General features: G+C 37.1%; 1 protein-coding gene across 1 annotated transcript; it reads right to left on the bottom strand.

The window, feature by feature from the left end:
* Positions 1-2395: 2395 nt before the first annotated feature.
* LOC142175670 (uncharacterized) lies at positions 2396-12791 on the bottom strand. The gene is made up of 4 exons (XM_075242564.1): positions 12689-12791; positions 3034-3137; positions 2871-2943; positions 2396-2757 (listed from the first exon to the last, which is right to left on the bottom strand). Exons 1-4 carry the CDS (start codon positions 12789-12791, stop codon positions 2396-2398), a joined length of 642 nt encoding a protein of 213 aa, XP_075098665.1.
* Positions 12792-13197: the final 406 nt, after the last annotated feature.

Here is a 13197-nt window from a genome sequence, read left to right as displayed (position 1 = left end):
GGCCATTATAATCCTCCTTCAGAGTAAGAATGTTGGAAGGGACGATAAAAGAGGAATACCTGCTAACCGCCCAAGTTTGAGGGTTCGCAGAAGGAAACCTCTCTTAGAAGTGATTAACGGTGCTCAAGTATTTGGGTATGATTGTGCTTACAGTAGGGGGATCAACATCAACATCAACCTCTTTATCTTTTCTTCTCTTCGAGCCTCCACCAAAGAGAATGCCATAGTTCTTTAAAAGATTCAGTGAAAGAAGCGATAATAGTAAGAAGATGATAGAGTTTTTTGAAAAAAAAATAGGAGAGAGGTGAAAGCATAAGGAAGTTAAGTGCAAAGAGGATAAACGAGCTTATGACATTTTTAGAAGTGAAAGAGGTAAAATAATGTGTATAAGTAAATATATAGATAGCTATCATGGTCATGATTACCTCGAGAACCGGCGAAAATATTATTGAATCGTGGAGCAACACGTGTTCGAGATATTAAATGCAAGGTGTTGTGAGTCTTATCAAGCCTTAGAGACTGTGCAGAGGGTTTCAGAAAATTTCTCGACAAAAAAGGAATATTCACCAACTTCTTGATGACACAAAGATGTGCCACCGAAAAGCAGGGGGACTCTATGTATAGGGTAAAATTGGTTGATATTAAATGACCAAATGATAGTGTGACACATGAAACCGGAAACAGGTGGAAGACAAACCGAGTGAGAACTAAGACCGAGGATAAAAGCTGCAGTTGGTATCAGATAGACCCTGAAGGGAGCATAATTAGCGGGAGCGGGTCGAATGTTTGTCACCAGATGGCATTTAATGAAGAATATTCCCTAGTATTAAATAGGCAGTCGTTACAGAGAATTTTTGCATTCATGGCCTACCGTTACACATTCATCAATGGCCTCCTTTATTGTCATTTAAGAGGGGCTTGATCCTAGTATCTCGTTTCCTAGGTATAGCTATAAATAGTAATTTCAACAATCATTGTCGACACAGAAAATCTCTCGAAAAACTTATGCTATATTCTGTTCTCACGCTAAAGAATACAACTTCACTTTTTGTTTTATGTTGTTCTTATTTTTGTCCTCGGAAGCATAGGTCTCGGAGCCAGGCCTGCTATTCCCTTCGATTTTAACGCTAAGTCTTATTTTTAATCTAATTTATTTATCATTTTGGATCAAATCAGTTCGCTTGTCTATAAACACATTACAAATTCGACTGTATCGTTTTACGACTAAATAAATGTAAGCTTTCGTTCACCGTGATGAGCTGATTTCTTAACTCTTTGTTTTTTGCTTCTTAAGATAAGCAATATTGTTGTTCTTCTTTGTTCATTAATTTACAGATCATATATTCTCAAGAATGTTTTTTTTTAAAGTATATTAACCCAAAAATACTTCCAAAGAGTGTTATATATAGTACGCTAATGCATGCTCATGGACAAAATTGTTATGATTCTACATAAGAAAAAGGAATAGAAATAATGTATAAGGTAGTAGAGAATCAACCAACCACTACAAAAAAACATGTGCCTAAAAGGAAGGAATTATACTCGTGAAAGGAAGCAGATTTTAATGGTGCTGTTTAAGAATTAGATGGTCAGGCTATTTAGTTTAATTCTTTTTTTATTTTATTTGCGTAAAAGTAGCATAGACTTTGATAACGTGAATATGAAGAAGAAACACTTTCTTTTTGCTTTTTTTATTTTCAAAACTAGGTTATTGCAATCTTTTCTATTAGATTTATTAATCAAGTTTTTGCAATTGAAACAAAATACAATTTTTTCCAATATTGCCGTGTTAGAATATATGTTTGGTAATTGTTTGTGTAAAACATAAAGGAAAAGATAAATGCATCCTCACCATCTAATTCTCGAACGGTGATATTAGGGCTACCATTGAAGTCTAATGGAGCAATTTTTCATTAATTTTACTATTTTACTTTTGTATTAACAGTGATTCGAGTTTGACACACACATATATATATATAATGTTCAAAAAGAAAAAAAGTTGAAGAGAAGTACAGGTGATAGAATAAATAAAAGATCAAGCAAACAAAGTGGAACAAATCTAGTAATGAAATAGTAACCAAAACTCCTAAACTATACTAATAGGAACTTAGCTCAAAATTACAATTTCTAATAACCGGACTAATACTCAAAAACAGAATTACAATAAGAAGTACTGGAAGTAGATAACTAGGGATGATAGAGAAGGAGACGGGGAACTAGAAGAAAAGATGGAGAAAATAGAGAACACTCTTATCAATATTTGTCTGTTGCTTTATACTCTTTTGCCTAACCAACTTTGTCCTTATTCACGGGACCACCACCTTTCCATACGTAATCTCCAAGTCTTTTTGAAAGAATAATTCTTCTAAAACTCCTACGTGTCTTATCCATGTGACTATCCTTCGTGGCATCTTTGTGCTTCCCAGTCAGCTATCTCAGTCACAACATTACTCCCTCCCTGTAAATCAACCTTGTCCTCATGGTTGAGGTTGGCATAATTATCAGATGATGCAACATCACTCAGCTGCAAAGGAGTCACTTGCTTCTCCGGAGTTCCAACGCATCGCTTCAACATGGAGACATGAAAAACTGGGTGTTTCTTGGCAGCTTCAGGCAACTCAAGGCGATATGCGATGGCCCTAATACGCCTTAGCACCTTGTAAGGTCCAAAATATCTCCTACCTAATTTCTGATCACGTTGTAAATGCAGAGTGGGCTGCATGTAAGGCTTCAACTTAACATACACCATTCTCCTACCTTAAAAGATATGTCAGTGCGTGACTTGTCAGCTAAAGCTTTCATGCGATTTTGAGCTTTTAACAAATTGTTCTTGAGTATTTGCAGCACCTTGTATCATTGTAGTAACTAACTTTCCACCAGTTCACTCGCGATGCTACCCAAAATATATCGAGCAATGGTAGGTGGATCACGACCATACAAAGCCTGAAAAGGGTTCATACTTGCAGAAGTCTAGTAAGAAGTGTTATACCAGAATTCAGCCCACGACAGCATGGTGATCAAGAGAGAAGGTACCTCTGTCAAATTGCAACATAAATAATCTTCCACACATTTGTTAAGAGCTTCTGACTGTCCATCTGTTTGAGGACGATAGGCAGTGCTGAAGACCAAAGTTGAACCTTGAAATCGATTTATCTCTTACCAAAAGAATGCAGGAAGCTCGGGTCCCGATCAGTCACAATGGTGCGAGGAAGTCCATGGAGCCTGATTATACCTACCACAAAAGTTTTAGCCACTGTATGAGCTGAAAAAGTCGAAGGTAGCCGTACTTTGTGAGACGGTCGACCACAGTCATAATAGTGGTCTTCCCTTTGGAACTATGCAGGCAAGTGATGAAGTCCATAACAATATCTTCAAAGACCTGATCCGGGATGGGCAGGGGTTACAATAGACTTACAAGGTGTAGATGTGAATCCTTCATCTGTTGACATATGTGACAAGTAGCGACAAATGCGTGTATATCCTTGCGCATCTGCCTCCAAAAGAAATTAGAAGTCAGGGGATGGTAGGTGTGTGCGATCCCAGCATAGCCACCAATAAATGTGGCATGGAACTCATAAATTAGTTGTTGGCATAGAGTAGAATCTAAGGGAAGCACTAGTCGACCCTTACAGAACGTATGCCTTCCTTGAACTCGTAGTCAGTATAAGCCATATTTCCTTGGTTTACTGCCTATTGAATCGCAATGAATTCAGGGTGGGTTTGATTCAATTGCTTCAGATCTTGTTCAAGGTTAAAAGTTTGGACTTAAAGCAGTTTCGGAATGATGAGACAAGGCATCAGCTGTAGAGTTCTGTTGGCCAGGCCCGTACAAAATATGAAAGTCATAGCCGACCATCTTAGTGAGCCATTTTTTTTGTTCAGGTGTTTGGATTGTTTGAGTGGTCAGGTTCCTTAAAGATTGCTGATCACTAAAGATGGTAAATTGGCATCCCAGAAGAAATTATATCCATTTACTCACTGCTTAAGTAATACTCCCTCCGTTTCAATTTATGTGAACTCATTTGACTGGGCACGGAGTTTAAGAAAAGAAAGAAGACTTTTGAACTTCTGGTTTAAAATGAGGCACATATATTTTGTGTGGCTATAAATCATTGCATAAAAGTAAATTGTTTCCAAATAAGGAAAGGGGTCATTCTTTTTGGCACGGATCAAAAAGGAAATAGGTTCACATAAATTGAAACGGAGGGAGTAGCAAATATTTCCCAGTGTTAGGTTGAAGCGTCTACACCAATTCCTTGTCATGATGCATCAGTTTCGACTTGGAACTCTTGGCTAAAATCCAGTAAAGTTAGAACACGTCTAAATCCCAACTTCCCCTTGTTGAGTTTTGGATTGTTGAGTTTTTTTTTTTAAGATGAAATAGTCTTAAAATGAGAGTGAATGGGAAATGGGATTTGGATTTGGATTTGGATTCGGATTTGATCAAATGATCAATCGATTGATTAATTATTTGGACCAAATTTATTTGTTAATAGTGAATATTAACGTGATATAATCCGTGTTTGTAACGGATGTTTTTAAATCAGTGTATTGTGTTGCACCAAGAAAGCAACAAGATGCCTAGTGTACCTCCCACCATGGCCAAGTGCTCCTCCCACCAAGCAAGTGTTCATTCCACCATGTAAGTGTTTCCTCCATGATATACTAATGCTTGTTCCACCATGGAGGGGGCAATTTCTCTCACATGACTGCTATAAATAGAGCAGAAGTTGTAGAGAAAGGAGAATACACCGAAAAAAAAACACTCAAAATACTCTGTATACAATTGATATACACTCTGTATACAACTGATATACACTCTGTATACAATTGATATACACTCAAACTACACTCTGTATACACTGTGTATACACTGGAAAAACGAATTGCAATCTGATATCCTCTTCATTAAGAATTCAACATCGGCTATACATTGCATTCCTTCCTCTCAGAATTTCCATTCGACTTCTGAGTTCTCCTCCCTTGTTTAGCATTGTTTTAAAACTACAAACAAAGCAACTGTAAGTGTGATTTGCTGCCGAACTTTGCGTTCGCTGAAATACTGGGGTTTGAAGTACCGCTACACCAATGTGTAATTCGTTCTATCCTGGGAGGAAATAATCCATAACCTTGGGCACTAGGAGGGGATTAAATTCCTTAAGGAAACACTGTGAATTCAGTGGGCTCGAATGAATTTTTGTTTCAGTTATATCATTTATATTTACGTATGTTATTGTTGTAGGTAGCTGATAAAGAGGATAATATATATCTAAGAGTGGAAAAGTTAAAACTTGATCTTCCATCATTCCATATTTATACCAGATAAGAAGTACTATACATGAAACAACAACAACAAGCTTAAGGAATTTAATAATTTTAATTTCTGTATTTGTATTATTCTTATTATTCTGGAAACTTAAAACCTTTGTGGTTTTGTGTACTCCCATTTGGAGAGTAAAGCCTTCGTGACATTTCGTTGGAGATTAAAATCTACGTGATTTTTCACTCCAGTTTTAAACGTTTGTTTGTGTCATTTTTACAGTAAAAATGGCGAATGACGGAAATCAAGATGTTCCTATGATGACTGCCAACGCATCGACAAGTCGAACTCCGGCGTTGGCACCGGCAGAGAAACCCGAAAAAATTTCCGGGATGGATTTCAAGCGCTAGCAGCAAAATATGTTCTTCTACTTGACTACGTTATGTCTACAGAAGTTCATCAAGGAAGATGTTCCTGATCTTCCAGATGAAACTCCAGAGAATGATAGCTTTCTCGTGATTGAGGCGTGGAAGCATTCTGACTTCTTGTGCAGGAATTATATTCTTAGCAGACTGGAGGATAATCTGTATAATGTATATAGTGGTGTGGAGACGTCAAAGGAATTGTGGAATGCGCTTGAAAAGAAATACAAAACTGAAGATGTCGGGATGAAGAAATTCGTCGCTGCAAAATTTTTGGACTACAAAATGGTAGATAACAAGTCTGTTATTACCCAAGTCCATGAATTACAAGTGATTATTCATGATCTACTTGCTGAAGGTATATTTCAAATGAATGCTAATGTTGAAAGTAAAATTTTTAGTAATTTTACTAATGGAATTTTCATTGAAGGTCTTGTCATCAATGAGGCATTCCAAGTAGCAGCAATAATTGAAAAGTTGCCTCCATTGTGGAAGGACTTTAAAAATTATTTAAAACACAAACGAAAGGAGATGTCCCTTGAAGATCTCATTGTTCGATTGAGAATCGAAGAGGACAATAAAGCTGCTGAAAGGAGAGGCCGTGGAAATTCAACAATAATGGGAGCAAATATTGTTGAAGATAACAAAAAGAGAAAGAAGGCTTCTGGTCTGAAATACAACCCAAGCAAGAAGCGGTTCAGTGGAAACTGCTACAACTGTGGGAAAACCGAACACAAATCTACGGAGTGTCGTGCTCGGAAGAAAGACAAGCAAAGGAGTCAAGTAAACATGGTAGAAAAGCATGATGATGTTGATGACTTGTGCGCCATGCTTTCTGAATGCAACCTGGTAGGAAATCCAAAGGAGTGGTGGATTGATTCTGGAGCCACTCGCCATGTTTGTGCTGTGAGGGAAGCATTTTCTACATATGCTTCTGCTGGACCCGAAGAGACGCTCTCTATGGGAAATGTTGCTACAGCAAAAATTGAAGGATACGGTAAGATATTTCTCAAGATGACTTCTGGCAAGGTCATGACTTTGAACAACGTCCTTCATGTTCCCGAGATTAGGAAGAACTTAGTCTCTACTGGACTTCTTGTAAATCACAGTTTCAAGTGCGTTTTTGTATCTGATAAGGTAGTGATTAGTAAGAATGAAATGTTTGTAGGAAAAGGTTACCTTACTGAGGGCCTTTTCAAGCTGAATGTAATAGTTGTTGAAACTAATAATAAAACTTCAGCTTCTTCTTACTTACTTGAGTCAAATGATTTATGGCATATACGTTTGGGTCATGTCAATTATAAAACCTTGCGAAAAATGATTAACTTGGAAGTATTGCCTAAGTTTGAATGCGAAAAATCAAAATTTCAAATATGTGTGGAATCTAAGTATGTTAAACATCCTTATAAGTCGGTTGAAAGGAATTCAAATCCTTTAGACTTAATTCACACAGATATTTATGATATGAAGTCAATACCATCTCGCGGTGGAAAGAAGTATTTCATAACTTTTATTGACGACAGTACTCGATATTGCTATGTTTACTTACTTAATAGTAAAGATGAAGCAATAGACGCATTCAAGAAATACAAAAATGAAGTTGAAACGCAACTTAACGAGAAAATCAAAATGATAAGAAGTGATAGGGGTGGTGAATATGAATCTCCTTTTGAACAAATATGTTTAGAATATGGAATTATTTATCAAACAACAGCCCCTTACACGCCCCAATCCAATGGGATTGCGGAAAGAAAGAATCGTTCATTAAAGGAGATGATGAACGCATTGTTGATAAGTTCTGGTTTGCCACAGAACTTGTGGGGGGAAGTCGTTCTTACGGCCAGCCGAAAACTAAATCGAGTACCCCATAGCAAAACACAATTCATTCCATATGAAAAATGGAAAGGAAGGAAGTCCAACTTGAATTATTTTAAAGTGTGGGGGTGTTTGGCAAAAGTGCAAATTCCTAAACCCAAAAGGGTAAAAATAGGACCGAAAACAGTTGATTGTGTTTTCATAGGATATGCGACTAATAGTAAATCATATCGATTTCTGGTTCATAAACCAGAAAATCCCGACATTCATAATAATACGGTTATAGAATCAGATAATGCTGAGTTTTTTTAAAATATATATCCGTATAAAAAAAGAATGTGAGTCAATTGGTGAAGGATCTAAACGACCTCGGGAAGAAACAAAAGAAAGTACATTTAATCAGGGGGATCCAAGGCGTAGTAAACGTCAAAGAACGTCTACTTCGTTTGGACCAGATTTTGTGACTTTCTTATTGGAAAATGAGCCTCGAACATTTAAAGAAGCTATGTCTTCTTCGGAATCATTGTTCTGGAAAGAGGCAGCCAATAGTGAAATAGAATCCATATTGAACAACCATACATGGGATTTGGTTGATCTTCCTCCTGGAAATAAACCTTTGGGTTCTAAATGGATTTTTAAGAGAAAAATGAAAGATGATGACACTATTGATAAATTTAAGGCAAGACTTGTTGTCAAAGGGTATAGACAACGAGAAGGTCTTGACTACTTTAATACATATTCTCCAGTGATGAGAATTACGTCCATACGAATGCTAGTAGCTTTAGTTGTAGTTTATGGTCTTGAAATTCATCAAATGGACGTAAAGACAGCCTTCTTAAATGGATATTTGGAGGAAGAAATTTACATGGAACAACCTGAAGGGTTTGTAGTTCCAAGTAAAGAAAAGAAGGTATGTAGACTTGTTAAGTCCCTCTACGGACTAAAACAAGCACCCAAACAATGGCATGCGAAATTTGACCAAACAATATTGTCAAATGGTTTTAAGATAAATGAATGTGATAAATGTGTGTACATTAAAAATGTTCCAAATCACATAGTCATTGTTTGCCTATATGTGGATGATATGCTGATAATGAGTAATGACATTGCCAACATAAATGCGACTAAGCGTATGCTAACTAGCAAGTTTGATATGAAGGACTTGGGAGTTGCAGATTTAATTCTGGGGATTAAGATCCAAAAGACTCCTCAAGGTCTGGCATTGTCACAATCTCATTATATTAAGACAGTACTTGAAAAATTCAAGCACTTAGGCTTTAAAGTTGCAAAGACTCCAATTGACGTGAATCTTGCATTAGCAAAGAACAAAGGCCAAAGCATATCACAATTGGATTATGCTCGTGTGTTGGGATGCTTAATGTACATCATGAATTGTACACGACCAGATATAGCTTGTGCTATAAGTAAATTGAGTCGATACACGAGCAATCCAGGTCAATCTCATTGGATGGCAATGAAATGAGTTTTGGGATACTTAGAACATACACAAAACTTTGATTTGCACTACAGTAAATATCCTGCGGTGATTGAAGGATATTGTGATGCAAATTGGATCACCGGTTCAACTGATTCGAAGTCCACAAGTGGATATGTATTCACTATTGGTGGAGGAGTGGTATCTTCGAAGTCCTCCAAACAAACATGTATTGCCCGCTCTACAATGGAGGCTGAGTTCATAGCCTTAGATAAAGCCGGTGAAGAAGCTGAATGGCTCCGGAATTTCTTGGAAGACATTCCATTTTGGCCCAAACCGTTGGCACCAATATGCATACAATGTGATAGCCAAGCGGCAATTGGAAGGGCTGGGAGTGTTATGTATAACGGTAAATCTCGTCATATACGACGAAGACATAAAACCGTTAGGCAACTTCTCTCTAGAGGAATTATCACGATTGACTATGTAAAGTCAAGTGATAATGTGTCGGATCCACTTACAAAAGGCCTAACTAGAGAGGTAGTTGAGAAATCATCGAGGGAAATGGGACTATGGCCGAGAACAAGTCATTGTGGCGGTAACTCTACCTAGAAGACTAGAGATCCCAAGATCTAGGTTCAAGGAGATCAAACAAAGTCATTAATGACGGTTCAACATTGTCAACAAAATTTTTTGTCCATTCTCGTGATGAGACAATGTTCAGTACCAAGGATAAAGCATTAAGGCTTTTTAATGATTTCTAAATTTGATACAGGGTATATCAAATAGTGTATCTACGAGATGACACGTTTAGGAACCACCTATGTAAGTGTGAAGTGTTAGCCGCTTTCACGAAGAATTTTGCAAGGCTAATTCTCTACGCACTTATGAAACCAGGGAGTGTTCATGGCTGAAACGAACACAACAATGAGAACCAAAGATAGTTAAGGGATTGATTGTGTGACTTATGGTTGTCTAGGTATACACTAAAGTTCGACGGTTCAAAGATATCAAATCTACCGATTGACCGAGTATATCCGACATAAGTTCACTACGGAAACTTCAAAGGGAAACCTACTTATTCAAATGCAATTAATTTTTGCTTGCAAATCACACAAGTTTTTCATGCATACTTCCGTGATATAGCCATTCCCCATTCATGTGGGGGATTGTTGAGTTTTGGATTGTTGAGTTTTTGTTTAAGATGAAATAGTCTTAAAATGAGAGTGAATGGGAAATGAGATTTGAATTTGGATTTGGATTCGGATTTGATCAAATGATCGATCGATTGATTAATTATTTGGACCAAATTTATTTGTTAATAGTGAATATTAATGTGATATAATCCGTATTTGTAACGGATGTTTTCCAATCCGTATATTGTGTTGCACCAAGAAAGCAACAAGATGCCTAGTGCACCTCCCACCATGGCCAAGTGCTCCTCCCACCAAACAAGTGTTCATTCCACCATTTAAGTGCTTCCTCCATGATATCCTAATGCTTGTTCCACCATGGAGGGGGCAGATTTCTCTCACATAACTGCTATAAATAGAGCAGAAGTTGTAGAGAAAGGAGAACACACCGGAAAAAAACACTTGAAACACTTTGTATACAATTGATATACACTCTGTATATAAATGATATACACTCTGTATACACCCAAACTACACTCTGTATACACTGTGTATACACTAGAAAAACGAATTGCAATCTGATATCCTCTTCAGTAAGAATTCAACATCGGTTATACATTGCATTCCTTCCTCTCAGAATTTCCATTCAACTTCTGAGTTCTCCTCCCTTGTTCTGCATTGTTTTAAAACTACAAACAAAGCAACTGTAAGTGTGATTTGCTGCCGAACTTTGCGTTCGCTGAAATACTGGGGTTTGAAGTACCGCTACACCAGTGTGTAATTCGTTCTATCCTGGGAGGAAATAATCCATAACCTTGGGTACTAGGAGGGGATTAAATTCCTTAAGGAAACACTGTGAATTCAGTGAGCTCGAATTAATTTTTGTTTCAGTTATATCATTTATATTTACGTATGTTACTGCTGTAGGTAGCTGATAAAGAGGATAATATATATCTAAGAGTAGAAAAGTTAAAACTTGATCTTCCATCATTCCATATTTATACCAGATAAGAAGTACTATACAGGAAACAACAACAACACCCCTTTAGAGTAGCAGAGGCTTCTTGTTCTTTTTATACCCATTGGAAGGAATCCTTAGGCAACAAATCTGATTAGGGTCCTGCTAATGCAGCATAATGATGAATGAAATGTCAGTAGTAGCCCACTAGCCCCAAAAAGTTGCGAATTTCCTTGACTGGACGAGGTGGAGGCCATTGTTGAATAACATTAATCTTGGAAGGATCAACAGACAATTCTTGGGCTGAGATAATGTGCCTCAAATAATCAACACAAGTTTGAACAAGTAAGCACTTAGGGGTCGTTTGGTAGGGTGCATAAGAATAATGCTGAATAGGGTGTATTAGTAATGCTGGTATTAGTTATGATTGCATTAGTTATGCTGACATATTTCTTATCCATTGTTTGATTTAATGTATTAAAGTATAGCACAATTTCTAAAAGAATTGTTTGTTTACAAAAATGCCCTCAAAACTAGTCCACACTCTAACTTTTTAAAAGAAACATATGTTGAGAAATGTTTTTAAATGAAAAAGTTTAAAAAAATTATTTTATTTGTCTACTATATTGTAAAATAAAATTAAATATTTATTTATAAAAAAGGAAATATGCTAAGTATTTATTTATTTACTAGGTATATAATTTTATTTCTCACTATTTGGATTATTTTGAACTTGCATTAATATACTAACTAGCATATTTTAATCAAGCATAAATTTTGAAGGACAATTTTGTCTTTAACTAAGCTAATGCATGCATTAAAACCCATTGCATTGCTAATACCATTGTTTTCTATGCATTAGTTATGCATAGGATAATACCAAATAGGATGTATAACTAATGCTTGCATAACTAATGCATAGGTTCAAAATGTCTACCAAACAATGTATTATTAATACACAAAGCTAATGCATGCATTAGCTTATCTAGTGCATCCTACCAAACGACCCCTTAGAGCACTTGGCCACGAGATAGTGTTGGCATAATAAATGCAATACTACAGCTAGGTGTTCCAAGTGAGAAGCCCATGAAGGACTATAAACAAGGATGTCATCGAAGAAAAATAACACAAAACGGCACAAGTGGGGTCGAAATACCTCATTCATAGTGGCTTAAAATGTTAAGGGAGCATTTGTTAACCCAAACGGTATTACCAAAAATTCATAATGTCCATCATGGGTCCGAAAAACTGTCTTAGCCACATCCTCGAGCCTGATTCTGATTTGATGATACCCAGATAATAAATCTAGCTTAGAGAAATAATGAATGCCATGTAGTTTGTCAAATAATTCGTCAATGGTTGGAATCGGGAAGCGATCACAGACTGTAATAACATTCAAGGCCCGATAATCTTCACAAAACCTCTATGCCCCATCTTTCATTTGTACCAGCAGTATTGTAGAAGAGAAAGGGCTCGTGCTAGGCAGTATCACTCTTTCTCGGAGTATATCCACAACAAGCTGCTCCATAACCTTCTTTTGAAAATAAGGATATCTATATGGCTTTACATTCACAAGTTAAGCCCCGGGTGCAAGATGGATTTGATGATCCTAGTCACGCGAGGGAGGAAGGCATGTGGGCCTCTGGAATACATCTTCAAACTTACTCAAGAGAGCGACCAATTCTATTGTTGCTTCCCTTGTATCCGCTATCTCCTCTGTAACCATCTCTAACCTAAAGAATGAAGATATGGCCTCAGTGGCGGCCATTATTCGTAGGTTATGCAACCAAATCGATTAGGTATCAATCGAACAATTTCCTTGACAAGTTGTTCGTGATCTATTCAAAGTAAATTCAAATTCCCAGGTTGCATAATTTGTAAGTACCAGCCCCAAGGTGGCCAACCATGTCACTCCCCGGACTATGTTGGATCTATGGAATGACAAGATATACAAATCTTCCACTACCATATGCCCTTGCATCACCATACTAGTTTGCCTCACCACAACATTACTTTGAAGTTATTGTCCACTACCCACCATAACGGAGAAAATAGGAACAGACTCAACAGGAAGCTAGAGGTGTCTAGCGGCTCGAGGCTAGATGAAGTTATGTGTGCTTCCTCCATCTACCAAGACCAGGACTGAAGTACCATTGACTTGGCCTATAAATCTC

Source organism: Nicotiana tabacum, chromosome 3 (genome assembly GCF_000715075.1).
Source record: "Nicotiana tabacum cultivar K326 chromosome 3, ASM71507v2, whole genome shotgun sequence".
NCBI classification, from domain to species: domain Eukaryota; kingdom Viridiplantae; phylum Streptophyta; class Magnoliopsida; order Solanales; family Solanaceae; genus Nicotiana; species Nicotiana tabacum.
Note: the sequence above shows the minus strand (reverse complement) of the source record. Positions and strands in the feature narration are given on the sequence as shown.

What these genes read in the sequence shown, in the direction of transcription:
- LOC142175670 (XM_075242564.1), bottom strand. Translation starts at nt 12,791, where the DNA reads ATGGCCGCCACTGAGGCCATATCTTCATTCTTTAGGTTAGAGATGGTT. An exon ending in AGAATTGGTCGCTCTCTTGA is followed by an intron (nt 3,138 to 12,688) that starts GTAAGTTTGAAG and finishes ATCGATTTCAAG; the next exon opens with GTTCAACTTTGGTCTTCAGC. An exon ending in TATGTTGCAATTTGACAGAG is followed by an intron (nt 2,944 to 3,033) that starts GTACCTTCTCTC and finishes AACCCTTTTCAG; the next exon opens with GCTTTGTATGGTCGTGATCC.